At 37.6% G+C, this 20,720-nt stretch overlaps 2 protein-coding genes across 3 annotated transcripts in view; both read left to right on the top strand.

Annotated features, from left to right (window-relative positions):
* LOC125246800 (cAMP-dependent protein kinase type II-beta regulatory subunit) overlaps positions 1–11,951 on the top strand; it is a 20,272-nt gene extending 8,321 nt beyond the window's left edge. Inside the window, exons 7-12 of one of the 2 annotated variants that reach the window (XM_048157841.1) lie at positions 128–229; positions 333–407; positions 860–928; positions 1,053–1,188; positions 4,547–4,739; positions 11,822–11,951. In XM_048157841.1, coding sequence (XP_048013798.1) covers positions 128–229; positions 333–407; positions 860–928; positions 1,053–1,188; positions 4,547–4,680 — 516 coding nt within the window. In that variant the 3' untranslated portion in view covers positions 4,681–4,739; positions 11,822–11,951. Of the gene's footprint in view, positions 1–127; positions 230–332; positions 408–859; positions 929–1,052; positions 1,189–4,546; positions 4,740–4,821; positions 6,105–11,821 lie in introns of those variants that run through there. The other variant, XM_048157840.1, reaches the window with a different exon arrangement.
* On the top strand, positions 10,419–20,720 carry hbp1 (HMG-box transcription factor 1). The gene is made up of 11 exons (XM_048157839.1): positions 10,419–10,548; positions 11,822–12,002; positions 12,090–12,303; positions 12,379–12,502; positions 15,540–15,651; positions 15,942–16,057; positions 16,147–16,303; positions 16,402–16,546; positions 17,976–18,254; positions 18,468–18,609; positions 19,628–20,720. The coding sequence occupies exons 1-11, from the start codon at positions 10,534–10,536 to the stop codon at positions 19,643–19,645; spliced, it is 1,503 nt and encodes a 500-aa protein (XP_048013796.1). The 5' UTR covers positions 10,419–10,533; the 3' UTR covers positions 19,646–20,720.

The raw sequence follows: 20,720 nt of genomic DNA, 5'->3' as shown, positions 1-20,720 counted from the left end.
TTTGTGCAAAGCATCATGGAGCGTAGGAAAAGGGTGGATAAAGACTCGATCCCTCTTTCTCTGCCTTTGGTTGTTTTCCTGGAGTGTAAAATATTGTTTTGTGTTGTTCTTTCTTAAATGCCTCTAGGATCGATTGACATTCAGAAGGATCATCGTAAAGAACAACGCAAAGAAAAGAAAAACGTATGAGGCTTTCATCGGGACCCTTCCACTGCTCATGTCACTGGAGGTTTGAACACACACACTTCCCTGCAGCTGTTATCTGCTAACGTTATTTGAGCATGTGCAGTTCTCTTGTTGATTTCATGAATAAATGTGACTCTTGTTTTTAGGTTTCAGAGAGAATGAAGGTTGTCGATGTCTTGTCGACCAAAGTGTACAATAGTGGGGAACAGATCATTGCTCAGGTTAGTTTAAACAGTTGACACCACTAATAAACAAACAATATTTCAACCAAGCAATTATTACGCATTCCCACAGTCATGGAAAACCTGGACTTTTAAAATCAATAAAAAATGATTAAGGCCTGAAAAAATATATTATGGTTTTTTACAAACAGCAAATCAGCATATTAGAATGATTTCTGAAGGATCATGTGACACTGAAGACTGGAGTAATGATGCTGAAAATTCAGCTTTGATCACAGGAATAAATGACATTTTAAAATATATCAACATACAAAACAATTGTAATAATATTTCATAATATAACCGTTTTTACTATATTTTTGGTCAAATAAATGCAGCCTTGGTGAGCAGAAGAAACGACTTTTTAAAACATTTAAAAAATCTTACAGACCCCAAACTTTTAAACACTATCTGCAGTGCTTAGCATTTATCCGAGTACCTTGTTTTCACAGGGTGATTTGGCAGACAGTTTCTACATCGTAGAGTCAGGACACGTTAGGATCACTATGAAAAGGAGCAAGGTGAGTCTAAAATGTGTTTTAACAAAGAATCACCATTTCGGTTCATCATGCGTCTTAATAAACCAATGCGTCTTTCAGCTTTAAAAGATTCACGTGAGCTTCCGTCTCATTACCTCTCTTTTAGTCAAAAAACAATACTGAAGACGAGGAGGTGGAAATCGCCACGTGCTCTAGAGGGCAGTATTTTGGAGAGTTGGCGCTTGTCACCAATAAGCCACGGGCGGCTTCTGCGTATGCCATGGACAACGTCAAATGCTTAGGTAATGCTTTATAATTATACACTCACTGGCCACTTTATTAGGTACACCTATTTGACTGCTCTATGCATTTAGACATTTAGACAGGGTCGAGACGATCTGCTGAAGTTCAAACTGAGCATCAGAATGGGGAAGAAAGGTGATTTAAAGGATTAGATCTCTTCAATTTTCCTGATAATTTACTCACCCCCATGTCATTCAAGATGTTCATGTCTTTCTTTCTTCAGTGGAAAAGAAATGAAGGTTTTTGATGAAAACATTCCAGGATTTTTCTCCATATAGTGGACTTCACTGGGGTTCAACGGGTTGAAGGTCCAAATGTCAGTTTCAGTGCAGCTTCAAAGAGCTCTACATGATCCCAGACGAGGAATAAGAGTCTTATCTAGAGAAACCATCACTCATTTTCTAAAAAAAATAAACATTTATATACTTTTTAACCACAAATGCTTATCTTGCACTTCTCTGTGATGCGCCACGCATTACGTAATCATGTTGGAAAGGTCACGCATGACGTAAGTGGAAGAAACCGATCCAGCAATGCACGCATTTATGGTAAAAAGTATATAATTATATATTTTTTTATTTAAATGAGCGATGGTTTCTCTAGATAAGACCCTTATTCCTCGTCTGGGATCATGTAGAGCTCTTTGAAGCTGCACTGAAACTGTGATTTGGACCTTCAACCCGTTGAACCCTATTGAAGTCCACTATATGGAGAAAAATCCTGAAATGTTTTCATCAAAAACCTTAATTTCTTTTCCACTGAAGAAAGAAAGACATGAACATCTTGGATGACATGGGGGTGAGTTAATTATCAGGAAAATTTAATTCTTTTCAAGTGAGTTTGAACGTGGCTTGGTTGTTGGTGCCAGACGGGCTGGTCTGAGTGTTTCAGAAACTGCTGATCTACTGGGATTTTCACTCACACCCATCTCTAGAGTTTACAGAGAATGGTCCGAAGAAGAGGAAGTATGCAGTTCTGAGGCTGAAAATGCCTTGTTGTTGCCAGAGGTCAGATGAAAATGACTAGTTCAGCTGATAGAAAGGCAACAGTAACTCAAATAAGCACTTGTTACAGCCAAAGTCTGCAGAAGAGCATCTCTGAACACATCCAGCCTTGAAGCAGATGGTCTACAGCAGCAGAAGACACACCGGTGACACTCCTGTCAGCTGAGAACAGCAAACCGAGGCTACAGTTCACACGGCCTCAACAAAACCGAACAATTGAAGATTGGAAAAACGTTGCCTAGTCTGATGAGCCTCGATTCCTGCTGCGACATTCAGATGGTAGGGTCAGAATTTAGTGTAAACAACATGAAAGTATGGATCAATCCTGCCTTGTATCAACAGTTCAGGCTGCTGCTGGTGGTGTAATGGTGTGAAGGATATTTTCTAGGCACTCTCTTAGGGGCTTTCGCACCGGGATAACCTTTTCATAGTTCCAAGAACTAATGGCGGAAGTACCCGGATTTTGCTGTGTTCGCATCGCAGGAACTAGGAACTTATTCATTTATTGGTTGCAGCACACAAGTATAAAGGAACAAATGTTAACACACAGATTAGTTTATATATTTTCCCCACAAACTAACTCTATGAACATGGAAATTAGTGATATATGGACCTCTCAACCTTTACGCCAAGGAGAAAATACAACGCAACTTTGGACCAAGCAAAACATGATTATGTATTTCTGCTCAACTAGCGAGGTTGGGCATCAACCACATGGCAAACACAAATACTTTTTCATATACTGTCTACTTTCTTTGTATAACAGTTCTACCTAATAATAATGTATTAGACAAGGCTGTTAAAGGTGCCCAAGAACGTTTTTTTACAAGATGTAATATAAGTCTAAGGTGTCCCCTGAATGTGTCTGTGAAGTTTCAGCTCAAAATACCCCATAGATTTTTTTAATTAATTTTTTTAACTGCCTATTTTGGGGCATCATTAAATATGAGCCGATTTATGCTGCGCGACCCCTTTAAATCTCGTGCTCTCCGCCCACGGAGCTCGCGCTTGCCTTAAACAGTGCATAAACAAAGTTTACACAGCTAATATAACCCTCAAATGGATCTTTACAAAGTATTCGTCATGCATGCGTCGGATTATGTGAGTATAGTATTTATTTGGATGTTTACATTCGATTTTGAATGAATTTGAGGCTGTGCTCCGTGGCTAACGGCTAATGCTACACTGTTGGAGAGATTTATAAAGAATGAAGTTGTGTTTATGAATTATACAGACTGAAAGTGTTTAAAAATTAAAATAGCGATGGCTCTTGTCTCCGTGAATACAGTAAGAAACGATGGTAACTTTAACCACATTTAACAGTACATTAGCAACATGCTAACGAAACATTTAGAAAGACAATTTACAAATATCACTTAAAATAATATGATATCATGGATCATGTCAGTTATTATCGCTCCATCTGCCATTTTTCGCTATTGTTCTTGCATGCTTACCTAGTCTGATGATTCAGCTGTGCTGCTCCAGACATTAATGCCTGCCCTTGTCTAATGCCTTGAACATGGGCTGGCATATGCAAATATTGGGGGCGTACATCCCGACTGTTACGTAACAGTCGTGTTATGTTGAGATTCGCCTGTTCTTCGGAGGTCTTTTAAACAAATGAGATTTATATAAGAAGGAGGAAACAATGGAGTTTCAGACTCACTGTATGTCATTTCCATGTACTGAACTCTTGTTATTTGACTATGTCAGTATAAATTAAATTTTTCATTCGAGGGCACCTTTAAACAGACAGTCATAAATTAATGGAGAATAGGAGCGCTGTGTGTTCTGGTGCTCTCAGCGCCGTCAAAATAAGTCACAACAACAAGTGCAGTTTACGTCACTTCAGAGTTCCTACTGGCGGTGCGAATGCAACCAGGAAAACAGCCCTAGGGGAACATTTAGCTCTCTGGGAACCACCTTGGTGGCTAGTTCACAGAACCAAGTCCCACTGCGAAAGTCCCTATAGTACCGATTGAGCATTGTTTAAACGTCACAAAGCTCAAATCATCTCAAACTGGTTTCTTGAACATGACAATGAGTTCACTGTACTCAAATGGCCTCCAGTCACCAGATCTCAATCCAATAGAGCAGCTTTGGGATGTGGAGGAATGGGAGATTCACATCATGCCAACAAATCAAAAACAAGATGCTATCATGTCAGTATTGATTAAAAATCTCTGGGGAATGTTTCCAGCATCTTGTTGAATCTGTGCAACCAAGAATCAAGGCAGTTCTGAAGGCAACTAGCAATGTGTACCTAATAAAGTGGCCGATGAGTGTAAATCATTTGACGTAATGTACGTTTCGCATCTGCACATCATGTCATCCACCTTGTGTTTCGCAGTAATGGGTGTGCAGGCGTTCGAGAGGTTATTAGGCCCCTGCATGGACATCATGAAACGGAACATTGCGAATTACGAAGAGCAGCTGATCACGCTCTTCGGGAGTCACATCGCAATAGAGGAGCCGGATGCATGAAATCAGTTAATCAATAAACATCGCAAACTTAAAATGCAACATGAAACGATGAGAAAATGGTAAGTAGAGGTCATCATGGTCAAGAAATCGTGTTAACATACTGTAGGTCATAAGCTTGAAGTTATTGTTTTGCATTCACAGATGTGAAACTCCGGTGTGTAATAATGATCATGATTTTTTAGATGTGAAAAGCCAAATGTGAGCATTTTCCTCCAGGGTACATGAGGGTTGTCCTCATGCGTTATTCGGTTTGGGGATTTCGTACTGGTGTGTTTATTCAAATCTTTCTCATTTTTTTTTTTTTAAACATGATTTGTGTTTCTTTCATGTTACCGAGGCTGCAACTTTTACAATGACGTCTACATAAAGACCGCATTGTTGCCATATACAGCACAGTGATATGTTAATTTATTCTTTTAAAGCTATACTTCTGCATTTTGAAATCTACAGGTTGTCAATGTTTTCAGTGTTATGTAAGTCATTTTTACTCTAAGCCTTTTTTGACTAAACAAACAAGGATTTATGAATTCAGCACCTGAGCTCTGTCCACTTGCTTCATGAACCTGTTACAGAGAAAGAAAACAATTATGGACTGTTCACGCCAAGAAAACACATCTAACGAGTCTAAAGTGCCCCTATTATGCTTTTTCAAATATTACCTTTCATGCAGTGTGTAATATAGCTGTTTGTGAATTTAAAAGGTCTGCACAGTTTTAAAGATCGAAGTAATAAATGTATCGAAATAATCAATTCTGAACTGCTGAAATGAGTCGTCAGCAATTTCTCATTTTCTGCTACATACCTGCGTAACAATGTAACAAATTTGCAAACGACGTCTACTTTGCCCCGCCCTCAAACACTGCAGTTGTAGCTGAGGCCTGAAAGAGTTTGGTTTCGTGTTGTCAACATGTCGAGAAGACGCTGTTTTCTGCACTGCGAATCCACTTTCCATGCACTTCAAAAGCATGAGGAATTGGAATTGATATGGAATTGATACGGAAAAACAACGCCATTGTTACTGTTGTATCAAGGAAGCCGCTGGAGCTGAAATTTTGATATGGTAATAGGCGTTTTGTTTCCGACACACACTGTGAGAAGTTGGACAATCACAACAGACTGGGCCGTGGCACGAGGCTCGTGGAAAGGAGGGGTTTAGAGAGACTGAATCTTCAAAACTAACCATTTCAGACTCTTTGAGAAATGAAGTGATGTGCAGTGTATATTATGAGAGTGTTTTTTGACCTTGGATGCATGTAAACCTGTTGTAGGTTAAAATTTAAAGGGTTGCCCCTTTTAATTTAAGTCTCTGGTGTCTCCAGAATGTGTCTATGAAGTTTCAGCTCAAAATCCCCCACAGATCATTTATTATAGCTTGTCAAATTTGCCCCTATTTGGGTGTGAGCAAAAACACGCCGTTTTTGTGTGTGTCCCTTTAAATGCAAATGAGCTGCTGCTTCCCGCCCCCTTTCCAGAAGAGGGCGGAGCTTTAACAGCTCAACAACAACAAAGCTGGAGAATCTCACGCAGCCAAAATGACGAAAGTGTTCAGCCTTACATTGTTCAAACCGGAGTCGACACTGATGGAGAGACTCAGGAAGAAGTTACAACTTTTAGACGTTTAGACGTTTCTATCTTTTGTGCAAAACCAGCGTTTTATTGACCCTCGTTTGTGAAGCAGTCCGGCGTAAAATGACGGCATGACAACAACACTCTACTACAACAACTCTTCCTCTTCTCTAAAGCAGCCCAACATGGCCTCGCCCCCTTTGTTGTGTGTTCTCAGGGGGCGGAGTTTATGTAAATTTTAGGGTTTGTGATGTCACAAACACAGGAAGAAGCTCGTTGTTGTAGTCCTTAGTGATTTCTGTAAAAGAAAATATCTCCTTTGCATTGAACTTTGAGCGTTGTAACTTTGCAGATGTTGTTTATGATCAAACAGCAACATTACACACTAACTAAAGCTAAAAAAGTGAAATCATAATCAAGGACCACTTTAAAATAGCATAATAAGGGCACTTTAAAGTCAACATGAACCCTAAAATAAACATATTTACTTAAATGAATGAAAAAAAGAGTCACAATGCCTATGAAACATTTGTTTTCAGCTGATGTCACACATTTATTCTGGTATGAAACACCCATTTTTTCACCATCCAATCAATTCTGATGGATAAAATAAGGCCCCGCCCATTTTTCTTGTTGAATGTCCTATTTAACTTAGAAACGCTTCAGATTACAGAAGTAAAATGTTCTGCAAACTGTTTCGCATTGACTTTAACGCTCGAGTTTCATTACATTCAAATTGCTTGAAAATACAATACGAGAAAAGGACATAGAGACTCAATTACGTGAAGAAATGAAAATGCAGTTTGAATATTATTGCACTTTGATGCCAGTGTCATGGAAAATGCCTCATTTATGGTTGCACAGCTCTACGTGTTTTCAATTCCTTGTTTTTGCACAGTCTTTTAGAGAAGCTCCTTACTGTCACATATGAATAGTAAATATAGACATTGTGTATCTTTACTTTTAAAATGGTGTAGCAGATTTTTATGGTTTGTTCACATCTTCAGTGCTTTTATTTTGTTTTTAATACTTCACGTTGAATTAAGATCGACATGCACAAATGGTATGTTCGCGTTTGTTTTCTAGAAGCTCAAATCTGAAGATGATTCCTCTCTTTTCCTGTGTAAATTTTTGAGTTGCTGTTTATTTTGTCTTTGGTAGCTTTTGGCATTTTGAGAATGTTCTTGCTTTATTCTTCATTTCTGCAGTATTTGGACACTGTTTTTCTCTATCTCTCGATGTATGAGAAGTTCGTCCTTGTTGATTGGATCTTTTTGCTTCACAGCAAGTCATAAGCATTACTAGTAGTATCCATTTCTTCCTAAAGCATTACTGAAGATTCATTACTGTCTACCTCTAATATGAACAGCTTAGCCATCATCATCATCATCATCATCACCTCTTCCCATGTAGATCCCCACAGGTTTGTCTCTTGGTAAACTAACCTGTAATGAATCCCTAAACCATATCTGTGTGTCAGTGTAACTTAACACAATTTCTACCCTGTTCACTGGGGGAAAAAAGACTTTTAATTGCTGATCAATGCTCATTTCTGTACCATTTCTGTGTGAATTTCTGCCGCCTACTGAGTCGCTAATGCTTTTTATGTCCTGAAAAATGGATCAAAGGTCTACAGTCTCTTGGTGCAAGAGAGCCCAGTATTATAACGTCAGTTATATTTGACTTTCCATTCAAATAAAGAACAATTTTGTATTTAAATCATGTTGTGATTATTACAGATTTATTTTACATGCATATTATGACCTCGCTGAGTAACATTTTCATAGATATGCCTTAAAAAATTAAACTTCCTCATATGGATGTGATATTTAATTGGACCCATAACCTGCATTTAACAGCCATTTCACTTTAACTCTTGTGCGGTCTTCGTTTGAGAAGTACACTCAGGGTCTTTGGTTTCTCCAGAGACCCCAGGCAACAAAATGTAATTTTGTAACAAAATTATTGTTTCTTTTTAAAACAGTTGTAATTTTACTCTGTTTATTAATGTTTTTACTTCATATTTGTGCAGTTTTTGGAGGATTTATCATGTCTTTTAAATTTATATAAATAAATAAATAAATATTTTTTAAATAGGTTTTTATACAAAAACAGCTTTTTATGTAAAATTCACTTTATAAAATACCCACATTTCTAACTTTCATTCATGGGGATAACATGGATAATTTGACATGGTTTAGTGTAAGATTTTTGCCCATCTTTTGGAAAATGCAGTTTTAAAAGTAAAAAATTATCATTTTTACCAGTAGATGGCTGCAGAGCTCCACTATTTGCCATTTGACTGACTGAAAGACATCTTTTCACAAGTATTTTTCAGTTGGATTCATATCTAAATATAATGAAATCACAATTATGACAATAAAAGCTACTTTTTGACAAAGTTTAGTATTTTTTTAATGAAAAAAAAAATCAGTTTTTCAATATTATTACATTATGATGAGACCCCGCTGAGAAAATGAACAAAATTCATCCTCAAAATCAACATTTTTGAAAAACTTATTTTTTTAGTATAAAAAAAATGCTAAACTTTGACAAAAAGTAGCTTTTATAGTCATAATTGTGATTTCATTATATTTAGAACTGAAAAATACTTGTGAAAAGATGTCTTTCAGTCAGTCAAATAGCACATAGTGGAGCTCTGCTGCCATCTATTGGTAAAAGTAATCATTTTTTTACTTTTAAAACTGCATTTTCTGAAAGATGGGCAAAAATCTTACACTAAACCATGTCAAATTATCCATGTTATCCCCATGAATGAAAGTTAGAAATGTGGGTCTTATATAATTTTACATAAAAAGATGTTTTTGTATAAAAATATTCATTTATTTATTTATTAAATAAATTTAAAAGACATGATAAATCCTTCAAAAACTGCACAAATATGAAGTAAAAACATTAATAAACAGAGTAAAATTACATTTGTTTTTTAAAAACAACTAGTTTGTTACCAGGGATGCAGGGATGGTAAGGGGGGAAAAGGTGAGAACATTGCGTGGGGCGGGGGCATGCTTCGCACAATGTTTTTTAAAAAAAATATTTGCTTTACATGCTCATTTGTAGTTACTTTAAGGGATTTTTTATTTATTTTTAATACCGTATATATCCAAAACTGTAATGCAGGATATTTAAAGGTGCTCTAAGCGATGTCACACGTTTTTAGGCCAAAACATTTTTTGTCACATACAGCAAACATCTCCTCACTATCCGCTAGCTGCCTGTCCCCTGAACACACTGTAAAAAAACGCGGTCTCTGTAGTCGCCACAAGCTCCAAAAACGGCAATAAAAACAAACTGGTGCAGCCTGGACCACGAATCATAATAAACATGCTCCAGCCAATAACCGACAAGAATGATTTTAAATGCGCGTTCATGACTGTTTCAGGAAGCAGGGAGGGGAGGGGGAGGAGGAGGGAGGGAGGGTCTAGCTAGCCTCTGTTTTGTTTGACAACACTTCGAACGCCAACAGGAAGTTACTCCGCCCAGGATCGCTTATAGCACCTTTAAGACAATATTGGCTGATTAGATGGCAATACTGAGCCAAACTGCAAACTGTTTGCCATCTCTCTTCACCGTTCCCACATCTCAGACCTCAAATACACCCATAAAAACACTTTCTCCTTGGATCTATGCAAATCCCATAAGTGACCTATTTTGATCTCAAAAAGGTGAGTTGTCACTGAAAGGTGAGGAGTTTGCATCTATGAGTTACAAAATTACATTTTGTTGCCTGGGGTCTCTGGAGACCCCAAATACCCTGAGTGTGACTTTTTCTTCTACACTAACATAAAAACAAGATATCACTCCAATGCTTTTTATTTGTAGATCTAGAAAGTGTTAACTGTACAAAGTTTCATGTCATTTGGACAAAGATAACATTTTTATTTTATTTTAGCAAACGTCGTTTGGGGTCTAAAAAGTCCCTATAAGTGTTAAATGAGCTGTAATTTTATCCAAATGCGAGGATTAATGTTTGTTTACAACGTCTTAAGACAATACATATCTCAAGACCTCTATTTAACAAAGAAGGAGGGTCTTTCATAAAAAACATCCCGTCTCAACAAATTAAATCCACGGCTGATGTAACGGGCATGCAGAACAGGCCAATCACAAACACAATAACAAACCCATCCATGTCTATCCCAGTGTCCAAGCGACTAGCCAATCGCGCTTCGAGTTCACCTGACTGACGTACGTCTCCACCAATAGGAGGCCAGATCTAAAAGTAATCAGTCCTGCCTTCGCGGAGAATGCCAGAGATACTCGGTAATGGCGACAGGTTTGGTAAGTAAAAAAAGTTGTTGAAATATTACAATGAAACGAAACAGTAATGTCAATGAAGTTTATTTCATGTGACTATTTTAGACGGCGACGGTTGCGGCCGTTGCGAACAAAAAGACTGTCATTCATTGTTTCGACCGCAAATGACAACTTTATACTTGATGTTTTTTTCCCTCTGTGACGTTTGTTGTTTTGCTTGTGGTTTAGTAATTCTCTACCTCACCTTAGCGACGATCATTAAACACAACCAGTTGTGTTTTTTATTAAAGCCAAGAAGAAAACAGGGTCTCCATTCATTACACTAGGGGGAAAAGGAAGGACTTGATGTACCATGTCTCAACTTGTTGACATTCTTTTGTTTACAGCTCCACCATTGACATTTGAGATCAGTTTTAAGCGTTTATTATCATTATTTCTACATGGATCAAACGTCTGACCACTGGATGGTCAATATAAGATGCGTTTTTATTAAACACCGCAGGTGTTGATTCATTTTTAGCGATTTTTTCCAAACAAAGACCGTCGTATTGTTGCTACAGCCGTATTGAAGTTATTATCCCCGTGGTTTGTCATAAAATCGACATTATTCGTGTTAAAATATCAATTCTAAACCAAAACGTTTATGCGCTTTCATCCATTTTGTTTAGCGTTAATTCGCGAGTGCAGAAAAATCTTATTTTCTTCCTGTGTGGAAAACTGAAACCGAGCAAAATGGCCTCAAATAACGCTTTCCGCTCTTAAACACGGACTGATCTTCGATTGAATCGAACGACGAGGCTTAAATCTACGAATTTCAAAAGTAATGGTGAATTTTCTAGCGCAATCTATCGCTGTTATTGATCCCCCGTTGTTACGCAGTTATGAATGAATGAGCTGCGCTGCGCATGCGCGAAGTCCCAGAAAGTTTATAAACAAGCCTTGCGTGCAATGCGAGTCACGTGACCGCGCTTTACAGCAGTATGTTCGCAAAAAAAGCAAAACGCGTAACGTAACACGCCTAAATTAATGACTCAAACGCCTTTTAAATTCTCTCATTTAACATACGTTACGTGTGCACAAGCAGTGGCCAAGAACATATTGCACAATACCCCACAGAACAGGCTGTTTTTTCCCCTCTGTTCATTCATTCATTCATTCATTCATTTATTCAAAAACAAAAGTCTACATATTGCAAAAGCAAACACAAACACAAAGTAAAAGCATATGCAAGTATGCTGGTCTGGAAATTACCTACCTCATTTTTCTTTCACTTTAAGCGCTTCTCTTGCATTCGCAGCCTGCTCAGCTGACATGTCATAATATGGTGTGGGAAGTGAAAACTCAGTCGGTCCCCCAGAGAGTCCAGCAAGTCCAGTCACAGAGCTCAGGTATGGACGAGGCATTCGACCTGCTCAAGTGCAATGAGCGTCTGCCCTCCTCACCTGGCTGCCCTTCTAACGAGAGTCACATGGAGTACGGTAAATAAGCGTACCACTCACGTTTTCATCTAAAAATGTAAAAATCAAGTGCAAAAAAATTTGCAATGACAGTTTCTGTCTGTGCAGATGACCTTCCTGAGCTGCAGGAGGTGCAGGATGACCAGACGACCCCCGGCGTGTTCCAGGTGGCCCCGGGCGTGTCCCATCATGAGGAGGGGCTCGGCGAAGGATGGAGCTCCAGGCCAGAGGGCAGTGTTTCACACACAAACTGGCTGACCGAGCTGGCCAACATCGCCACGAGCCCTCAAAGCCCCCTGCTCCAGAACGCCCCACACAACCGGTCAGGAATTGCGCAATTGCAGATTCATGTAAATTGTGCAGCTCAGGCTATACTGATGATGCATTATCATTGCAGGTCTTCTCCTGTCCACATCTTCTCCAGCAGTAGCAGTTTACATTCCTACGCTAGACCCCCTCTGTCTTCCAGCAGCGCCCCCAGCCCCGCCCGCAGCCACATGAGAGAACGCCGCCGCACCAGGGTACGACCACCGGCGTTTCCAAACACAAACACTAATAATGAGCTTTAAAGGGTTAGTTCACCCAAAAATTTAAATAATGTAATTTATTTCTCATGCCGTTCCACACCCGTAACACCTTCGTTCATCTTCGGTACACAAATTAAGATATTTTTGTTGAAATCCGAAGGCTCAGTGAGGCCTGCATTCACAGCAATGACATTTCCTCTCTCAAGATCCATTAATGTACTAAAAACATATTTAAATCAGTTCATGTGAGTACAGTGGTTCAATATTAATATTATAAAGTGACGAGAATATTTTTGGTATCTCCCCCCCCCCAATAATTACAAATGACAAAATTGTCCCCCCTCCCTAATATTTGAAATTCTTGCACTGCTCTGCTGCACTTCATTACACAGCGCTCTGTATGTGTTCAGGATGACAAAAGGTTTAAAAGATAAATTGTTTTAGTCTAACAGTGCTCATCAGTGTCAAAATGATTGAGATAGCCAATCAAATCAAAGTAGGCGGGGTTTACTGTTCACAGATGCAGATTTGTGAATTCCAGCACGAAGCGTCAGTTTAACATTGAAAGAGAGTGAGGTAAGTTGTAAATAGTGAAACATTTAATACGGTACATGTTTTGCGATAGAAATGGTAAAAGATCAACAGTAACATGAAGTGATGCAAACTACTTGAATTTCTTTTTATCAAATAATATGTATTTATGTGATTCATGTAATTCCTAACTGAGTGTGACGAGGTACTTTTATGTTTTCGACACATTAGGCATACAAATAAAATGTAGCCTACATGTGTGCATATTTTAATGCAAATATTATTTGCAAATAGTTCAAAAAATATTATTTCCCAACTACAATTAGACCTAGAGTTTCCTTAACTGTTCTGTTTATTTATTGGTCCCCTCAATGTTCAAGATATGGTTATGGCCTTGCTATAGAATGCAGTTGGAATACCCCTAAAATTCAAGATATTGGCGAAAATACCCCTGTACGAGTTTTTGTCTCATATTTATATCATATGATAGCTAAGCAATTGCTGTTTTTGTCCCAAATAGCACGAGTGCAAGTGTGATATTGACAGTTCAATAAATAAGAAGGTAATATTGTGATATATTTTACTCACAATATTGTCTGTTTTTGTTAATTTTTTCCAACGAAAATATTGCCTATAAAGCCAGAGCAGAACTGTTGGGCGTCTCCAAGAAACACACTGCGGTGTTTCATTTCTGGATGAATCCACGTTTATTCAGTAAATCAGTCGGATCAACAAATGATTCAATGTCCCATTCACAAAAAGAGCCATTTACTCCATTCCTGAATGAATTAGCCATCTTAATGAATCAGTTGGGTTAACCAATGATTCAATGGTCCATTCATAAAAAGAGCCATTTACTCCATTCCTGAATGAATCAGCCGTCTTAACGAATCAGTCGGGTTAACCAATGATTCAATGGCCCATTCATAAAAAGAGCCATTTACTCCATTCCTGAATGAATTAGCCATCTTAACGAATCAGTCAGGTAAACCAATGATTCAATGGTCCATTCATAAAAAGAGCCATTTACTCCATTACTGAATGAATTAGCCGTCTTAACGAATCAGTCAGGTAAACCAATGATTCAATGGTCCATTCATAAAAAGAGCCATTTACTCCATTACTGAATGAATTAGCCGTCTTAACGAATCAGTCAGGTAAACCAATGATTCAATGGCCCAATCATAAAAAGAGCCATTTACTCCATTCCTGAATGAATCTGCCATCTTAACGAATCAGTCAGGTTAACCAATGATTCAATGGTCCATTCATAAAAAGAGCCATTTACTCCATTCCTGAATGAATCAGCCATCTTAACGAATCAGTCAGGTTAACCAATGATTCAATGGTCCATTCATAAAAAGAGCCATTTACTCCATTCCTGAATGAATCAGCCATCTTAACGAATCAGTCGGGTTAACCAATGATTCAATGGCCAATCATAAAAAGAGCCATTTACTCCATTCCTGAATGAATCTGCCATCTTAACGAATCAGTCAGGTTAACCAATGATTCAATGGTCCATTCATAAAAAGAGCCATTTACTCCATTCCTGAATGAATCTGCCATCTTAACGAATCAGTCAGGTTAACCAATGATTCAATGGTCCATTCATAAAAAGAGCCATTTACTCCATTCCTGAATGAATCAGCCATCTTAACGAATCATTCGGGTTAACCAATGATTCAATGGCCTATTATAAAAAGAGCCATTAGGTGTGTTCGACTTGAAGCGACTTTGATGTCATACGCCAATTGGTCTGTGCAGCGAACACACCTATTTACCTCATTCCTGAATGAATCAGCCATTTGAACGAATCGAATTAATGAATGACTCAATGACTTACTCATTTAGACATTTACCGCCACCTACTGGCAGTTTTAGTTTCTTATTTAGAGTATCATTTCATTAAAAAAAAAAAATAGATAGTTTGCCCAAAAATGAAAACTGTTTATATACATTTAATCACCCTCATGTTGTTTCAAACCTGTATGACTTTTGTGGAACAATAAAGAAGATATTTTGAAGAATGTTGGTAACCAAACTGTTTTGGTCTGTAAATACATCTAAATACCGATTCAGATGCAGCTTCTGAAAAAAATCATGGCTGCCTTGTAGTTTGTGTAATAAATTCTATGTTGAATCAAATAAAATATTTATTTCTAAAACTACTTTTTGTTATCTATATGCTTTTCTCATTTAAAACAATAATGACTTTAAATGATCTTTTTGGGGTAATTTCTCAGCCAAATTTGATTACTTTGATTAGATTGCGATCAATATTTTATATGCAACACTATGCAACATTTGGCACTCTAAACATAAGATTTACAGTTTGACTGAAAGCATGCATTATGTTGCTGTTCTTAATAACATTAGCGGCCACATGGCCTGTAAGTCAGTAATTTTATTTACTGTTAATTTTGGATCCCGGCTGACAGTTAAAGAGTAAATAGAATATAGTATAGACTTTTAAGGCTGTTTTGTGTGCAATTTACAGGCCAGCAGTGAGTCGGAGTCCGGCATTTTCTGTATGTCGTCTCTGTCCGATGATGACGACATGGGATGGTCCCACTCCTGGCCCTCCACTGCCTGGCATTGTTTCATGAAAGGTAAAGACACACACAGATCATATGCCATTACTGAATATCTCTGACTTAGAGAAGTGTGGTGAACAGCACCTTCTGCTGTTACAAATGCAGAGCAGCAGGAGTAAAAGAGGAAAACAGGCGTGTCTCTGGGTCACAGGAGGGACATGAAGTCCTCAGAACAGATTCTGTTCCTCACACCCTCTTCCTAGAACATGTTTGTTTATACTTAGATGTGGTTTTAACAAAAGTGTATTTAGTTTAATTTTTCTCTTTTGATATGTGGGTATCTGCAAACTGTCTTTTTCCTCCAGGAACACGTTTACGCTTCCACAAAGGTCTGAACGTGGAGTGGCAGGAGGCAGAGGATGTGTTGGAGTCGGATGAAGATTCTGATGACGAGGGAGAAGCACAGTCCAACCCAATGAAGGTAATGATGCACACATGAGCACTGTAATTATTCAAGTATGCATTGAAAAATCTTATTGCCAAAGTAATTTATGTTTGTTTGTCTCGCAGAGTTATGGCTCTGATGGTCTAAAGCTGGTGGTCTTTGAGGAGAGTGTGTCGTTCGGCCAATCTGTCCTGAAATTAACCTTTGACCCTGGTTCCCCTGAAGCAGGGCTTCTGACCGCTGAGTGCAGATTGGACCATCCGTTTTTTGTGAAAAATAAAGGTAAATGCAGAAGCCCTTTTCTATGCATTATCGTTAAAAGATCAGTGTGATTTCAGAAGATTATTCTAACTGTGTGTGTGTGTGTGTGTGTGTGTTAGGCTGGTCTTCTTTCTATCCCAGCCTTACCGTTGTACAGCACGGCATTCCCTGCTATGACATGCAGGTTGGAGACTTGTGTCTGCCGCCAGGACACCGTGACGCCATCAACTGTGATGACTCTGTCGTTTTTGACACTTTTAGGAGGTAACCTGCGTTGTTATTGTTAACTAATTTTCCTTAATTGAAATAAAGCTGAATATTAGATTAAAATATAACAAATATTAGATGGAAAACCCTAAAACTTTGAAATGTTGCCTTGGCCACTAAAAGCCGTGTGCACACTGTGTGATTTTGGCCACGATTTGGTCGTCAGACATATTTTGAGAAACAAAATTACTAAAATTAAAATGAGAACTGAAAATATTATATCAAAAGCTAATCCAAAATACTGTATTAATGAATATTATAATAGTATATAATACTAAAATAACACTGGGAGGTAAAAACAAACAAGTTTTTGAATAAATCTCACATATCCAGGTCAAAATTAACTGTTATAAATCTGTTAAAAATCTATTATATTCTATGTAATGAAAACAGCCCATTTTTCATTATATATATGTATATTATACATACATTATATATATTTTATACATACATTTTTTTCTTATTTTTTCAAACTTATTGGGTTTTTTTTTGTAATTCCTATCTTTTTTAAGGGTGTGGATTTCCTTATATAATACAGTAAAAAAAAAAACAATCAGAACAAACTAAAGGCAATAAAACAAATACTACCATGATGTATAAATATTAAATTCAAATAATATATCGGATATAAAGTAACACTTTACAATAAGGTCTCATTTGTTAACATTACTTTAATGCATCAACTAGCAATGAACAATACATTTGTACAGCATTTATTAATCTTTGTTAAATAAAAATGTTCATGTTAGTTCTCAGTGCGTTAACTAATATTAACAGATACTACTTTTAATCTTAAAAATGTATTAGAAAATGTTTTTTTTTTGTTTGTTTTTTTTTTCATTGTGGAAATGACAAATTGGGGGGGGTGATTTAATGTAATACATGACCTCATTTGATACTTTTTTGCAACTTTTGTTTTAATTTAATTTGTTCATTTTAATTTAGATTTTCTAAATGTGTCTTGTTAGAGCTGGGACAATACATCGATTCATAATTAATTCTCATATTTTCTGAATGTATCACGATTCTCTCTCGAATCAATTCTGAGCTAAGTTTTTAACAGCAGATGGCACTACGTGCTTTAGAAACACCCGTACACTGCTTGCTTCCATTCTTTTACACACACCACTTAAACCTAAAATAATCATTCATAAAGTTCGAAAAGGTTGAAGTGAATTACAAAGGTGTTCACAGTGGGCTGTGTTTACATTAATCTCACGTCATAAAAGCATTCTGAGCCGAGGTGCAAGTATATTTAACCAACGAACACATGATCATTCTCTAGCACTCTTCTTGGTGAGCATTTGAGTGTGCGTTTAAAAACTAGCCTAGAGCCCCATCTGCTGTTAAAACTAAGCTCAGAATCAATTCGAGAGAGAAAATATCAGAATCGTTGTTTAACATCGTTTTCTCACCTCACACACAGTTATGACTTCACCCCTCTCGACTCTTCCGCCGTGTACGTTCTGAGCAGTATGGCACGCCAGCGTCGGGCATCCCAGTCCAGTGGGGGCGCTGTGAGTCCCGACTGTGAGGCCCTCGGCTCCTCCCACCACTCCACCAGCAGCAAATCACAGCGTAGCCACGCCTCAGGGAGCTCTGGAGCCACACCCACAAAGTGCAAGCGGCCAATGAATGCCTTCATGCTTTTTGCCAAGAAGTACAGGGTGGAATACACACAGATGTACCCCGGCAAAGACAACAGGTGTGTGGATGTGCAAACGAACCATTGTAGTGAGCTATCTTGATGTCTGTTTTTTTACACAGTTTTATCCTAACTAAAATGGGGCGAAATAGTCAGTTTTAATATAATAGGAAAAATAACATTTAGCTCAGATGAGTCTATTATGACTACCTTAATTTGTCCGGTTACATGGGTCTTTCTCTTATAAATGAGATTTCTGTCTTATTTACGCAGAGCCATCAGCGTGATTCTGGGCGATAAATGGAAGAAGATGAAAAACGAGGAAAGGAGGATGTACACCATGGAAGCCAAAGCTCTGGCTGAGGAGCAGAAACGTCTCAACCCTGACTGCTGGAAACGCAAGAGAACAAACTCGGTTAGCATTTTTGAATTAGCATGATTAGCGTTGATATCGTAAATCTTTTTTTGAAAGATAAAATTGGACTTTTCTTGACTTTGTTAAAATTTTCATTGGCTCTTAGGTCATTAAAGGATTAGTTCACTTTAAAATTAAAATTTCCTGGTAATTTACTCACCCCCATGTCATCCAAGATGTTCATGTCTCTCTTTCTTCAGTCGAAAAGAAATTAAGGTTTTTGATGAAAACATTCCAGGATTTTTCTCCATATAGTGGACTTCAATGGAGCCCAAACGATTGAAGGTCAAAATTACAGTTTCATTACAGCTTCAAAGGGCTTTAAATGATACCAGACGAGGAATAAGAGTCTTATCTAGAGAAACCATCACTCATTTAAAAAAAAAAAACCCAAAATTTTATGTGTTTTAACCATAAATGCTCATCTTGAACTAGCTCTCTTCTTCTTCTTCTCTATTAGAATTCCAGCAGTGTAGACACTGCTAAGTGAATTACTGCCCTCCACAGGTCAAAGTTTGAATTAATTGTTATATACTTGCACTAGCATATTGAATATGACAATTTAGTTCAAACTTTCACCTGAGGAGGGCAGTAATACACTTAGCAGTGTCTACACTGCTGGAATTCTGATAGAGAAGAAGAAGAGAGCTAGTTCAAAACGAGCATTTATGATTAAAACGCATACAATTTTGGGGGGTTTTTTTGAAAATGAGTGATGGTTTCTCTAGATAAGACTCTTATTCCTCGCCTGGGATAATTTAAAGCTCTTTGAAGCTGCACTGAAACTGACATTTTGACCTTCAACCATTTGGTGCCCATTGAAGTCCACTATATGGAGAAAAATCCTGGAATGTTTTCATCAAAAACCTTCATTTCTTTTCGACTGAAGAAAGAAAGACATGAACATCTGGATGACATGGGGTTGAGTAAATTATCAGGAAAATTTCATTTGAAAGTGGACTAATCCTTTAAGAATTTGAAATTGATCATAAAAACATATTCCTCTCTATTTCGCTAGGGCTCTCAGCAGAACTAGCCTGAGGATCGTCACGGAAAACACGAACTGGACAGCAGGAGACGGACACCGACACACACATTCTCTCGAAAGAATGATAAACCGCAACTGTGATGCTAAACGCACTTGCTTTAGGGAAAAAAAAAATAAAAAAATTTGCTAATTACAACGAAACGTCTTCGCGAGAACAATTGCGAAAGAAGAATTACATTTAAAAAAATACGAAAGGCAAATCATGCTATAATAATTATATGCGATATAAAAAAAAAATGTAATCTAGTCAACTAACAGTGCTTATGTATTTTTCTTATCCTTTCAAAAAATGACGGAAATGCCTTACTCTTCCAAAGCAAGACAACGCTCAGTTCTTCTATCAGGTAATTTCGTATTTCTAGGCTTGAAAGGTGCAACCCTGTGGTGCTATTTTACTGAGGCCGAAGGAGCGATATATATACAAATAATGTCTATTTTTAAATGTAAAAAGGGGAAATTTAGATCTTAGCTTTTTTTCAGCTGTTCATATTAATTATATTTGTATAACTCAACTTATTGCACAGACTCAAATGTATTGCAAACAGACGAATGCTGTTGAACTCCGTATTCGTCGATGTGCTGGAAAGTGGTTGAATTTGATATGACACCAGTCCAGCCTAGGCCATATTCAGTGTGTGTGTCTGCGTAACTGTGTGTGTGTGTGTAAGATAGGCTATCCATATGGCCATATTGTACATGGATAGAGTCCCACACACAAGCACACAAGTACAACGACACACATGTTGTCACATACAGCACTTCAGGGCCATGCCTTCACTGTAAGTGTTCTTGTTTTTGCACTTTATATTCATATATAACCTTATACAACCAATACATGTATACAAGCTGAAATGTTGTGTAAAAAAATATATATATCTTGATGAGATGTATCCTTTGACACAATCATGGCCAAACGGAGCAACTGAGTGTTGTGCTTTGTGTGTTTGCCATTGGATTGCATTACAAATACATTTTTGTTAATATTGTACAGGTCCCATCCATTTCTTGCACAGACTATTCTTGTATCATATTATAAATAAAATTTTAAACTCGCTACCCTAAA

Source organism: Megalobrama amblycephala, linkage group LG15 (genome assembly GCF_018812025.1).
Source record: "Megalobrama amblycephala isolate DHTTF-2021 linkage group LG15, ASM1881202v1, whole genome shotgun sequence".
Taxonomy (NCBI): Eukaryota; Metazoa; Chordata; class Actinopteri; order Cypriniformes; family Xenocyprididae; genus Megalobrama; species Megalobrama amblycephala.
This window is presented reverse-complemented; position numbering and strand designations above follow the sequence as displayed.

What these genes read in the sequence shown, in the direction of transcription:
- hbp1 (XM_048157839.1), top strand. An exon ending in GAGAACGCCGCCGCACCAGG is followed by an intron (nt 12,503 to 15,539) that starts GTACGACCACCG and finishes TGCAATTTACAG; the next exon opens with GCCAGCAGTGAGTCGGAGTC. An exon ending in TACCCCGGCAAAGACAACAG is followed by an intron (nt 18,255 to 18,467) that starts GTGTGTGGATGT and finishes TTATTTACGCAG; the next exon opens with AGCCATCAGCGTGATTCTGG.